This window comes from Solanum pennellii, chromosome 12 (genome assembly GCF_001406875.1).
Source record: "Solanum pennellii chromosome 12, SPENNV200".
NCBI classification, from domain to species: Eukaryota; Viridiplantae; Streptophyta; class Magnoliopsida; order Solanales; family Solanaceae; genus Solanum; species Solanum pennellii.
The window spans coordinates 73,186,863-73,189,271 of NC_028648.1; the positions used below are offsets into that span (position 1 = coordinate 73,186,863).

Sequence of the window (2,409 nt, forward strand, 5' to 3'; positions counted from 1 at the left end):
TGTAGATATTATTCAGGATCTTATACAGAAGCACAAATAAAATGGGAAATAAATAGAAAAGAATTATTCGCATTATATAAATGTTTATTAGCATTTGAACCATATATTGTTTACAATAAATTTATTGTAAGAACAGATAATACACAAGTAAAATGGTGGATAACGAAAAAATTAGAAGATTCAGTTACAACAAAAGAAATAAGGAGATTAGTATTAAATATATTAAATTTTACATTTACAATTGAAGTAATTAAGACTGACAAAAATCTTATCGCAGACTATTTATCAAGAAAAAGGAACTCAAACTGAACCAGAGACAATAGAAGAAATACTCAAAGCTATTACTACACTTTCTATGAAGGTGGATAGTATGGGAAAAGAGTTACAAAATTTGAAAGCTAATAGTCAGCAGCATGACTATAAATATGCGGAGCTACGTCGATCGGAAGACGCTAAAAATCCAGAGCTAGAAGGAGACGTTGGGAAACTCCCTAAAACCCATAACATTAACATTACTAGTATTGCAGGTACAAGTACAACAGCTATGGAAAAAACTACATCAAAAAATACAAACTTAAACAGCTTGTTTACAAAACCATTTATTCCAAAAGCACATATAGTAGATACCCCAGCACCGCAAACATCCACATATGCAGCCAGCCTACACAAAGAAAAGAAAATATATAACCATATATCCCAAACTTACATTGAAAACCTATACAAAATCCAAAACTTTTTAAATCTTAAACCCAAATCTACCACAACCACAGAAAAAACCCAGGATTATTTAACCCAAAAATTTCAAGGCTATAATAAGTTAATCGCACAACCTAAAACCAATCCAAACCTAGTTAAAACTTGTTACAGTTATGGATTACTTAATACCGTATATACATATGATGGTACAGAGATAAGTGGAATCCCGGAGATACACAAAGCCTTTTTGATATATAAAAGAATTACAAAAGGAAATTTATTTTTTATAAAATTTTATACAGCACCAGCTGAGATACTTTATGATGAGATAAAACCAATAATCCAGATAGTGAAAATTGGATTAACGCGAGAAATGATAATACCGGAAGACATAGGGCAACAGCCAGAGATACCAAAAATCGAGATACCCAGTTTTTATGCAAATAAAAGAATAATTGGATTATCAACTATCATACAAGAATTAGCTAACAATTATCTACAAGGAAATGCTATATGGAGTTATTATTCAAGAGATCACTTAATGATATATGCCAATTCAAGAGAGATAAGACAAACAGATATGGAGGAAGTCCAGAAATGGATTTTATCTTTATTAAAACCAGAAGCTACTCCAACAACTAGAGCACTAAAACAAGGATTCATCTCCGAAGAACTCATGACAAGATATTGCAAGCTAATTGGACACAAATATCCAGACCATATATGTTCCAAGTGCAACCAAGGTGATGACATAATCCCAGACGTACAACTGGAGTAAGCTGAGAAGAAGAAGATAAAGATAGACATAAAAATATATGTAAATTAGTCATAATTATTGTCGGCCACATGTAAAAAAGTAAAGGCCATTAAATAAAGTAGAAATAGTATGTCGGCCATTTGGCCAAAGTTTATTTTGTTTTTTGTAAAAAAGTCGTAAAGTAAATAGTGTCTTTTTTGTATTTTGTAGAAAAAGTCGTGATAGTTACTATTTGGTTACTATTCATGAATAGTAAATGTCCTAATCATGAATAGTAAAGGTCAAGTTACTGTGTAAATAGTAAGAGTCAAGTTACTGTGTAAATAGTAAGAGTCGGTTTGTAACGTCTATATAAGAAGCATTTGCTTCATTAATAAAATATACTCCATCCTTCTCTCAACTCTCTTCTCTCATTTACAATATAAACGCTTCCACCCCACATTGGTATCAGAGCTAGATAATTAAATAATTATGGAAAACAAATCAACTATGACAAACAATCCACAAGAACAGGTATACCATTTTATATTCATGAGTAGCTAAATTAATTTATTCCTGAAAATCTCTTGTTAATTATAATTGTTTATCATGTTTAAATAATGTTCTAATAACCATCTTTAGAAAGTTTGCTACAGAAATATTCTTGAAAAAAGTATGCCCAGACTATGCCATCCTAAGGTTGAAACCGGTAGGCAGAGAAAGGCCGTTTAGGGGAGTAAACAGAGTTGAGGCGCTGTTAGGGTAACTAATCAAAGAAGAAAGCTGTAGTAGTGACCAGACGAGATGATTATTAAATCATTATTTTTGCATAATAAGCAAGTATAATTTATTAAGAGGTTGGAAGGAATAAAATTTTAGTGAAAAATGAAAATAATAAAAATGGAAACATACCTATTAAACGATGATGTCAATTATAAAATATTACTACTCTATATACTAAAAAACTTGAATACTGA

At 30.8% G+C, this 2,409-nt stretch overlaps 1 protein-coding gene across 1 annotated transcript; it reads left to right on the forward strand.

The window, feature by feature from the left end:
* Window positions 1–250: 250 nt before the first annotated feature.
* Window positions 251–1,873, forward strand: LOC107006534 (the record flags this gene model as incomplete). Its single annotated transcript, XM_015205061.1, has 1 exon — window positions 251–1,873. A coding segment is annotated over one exon (1,224 nt), but the record flags the coding sequence as incomplete, so codon positions are not given.
* Window positions 1,874–2,409: the final 536 nt, after the last annotated feature.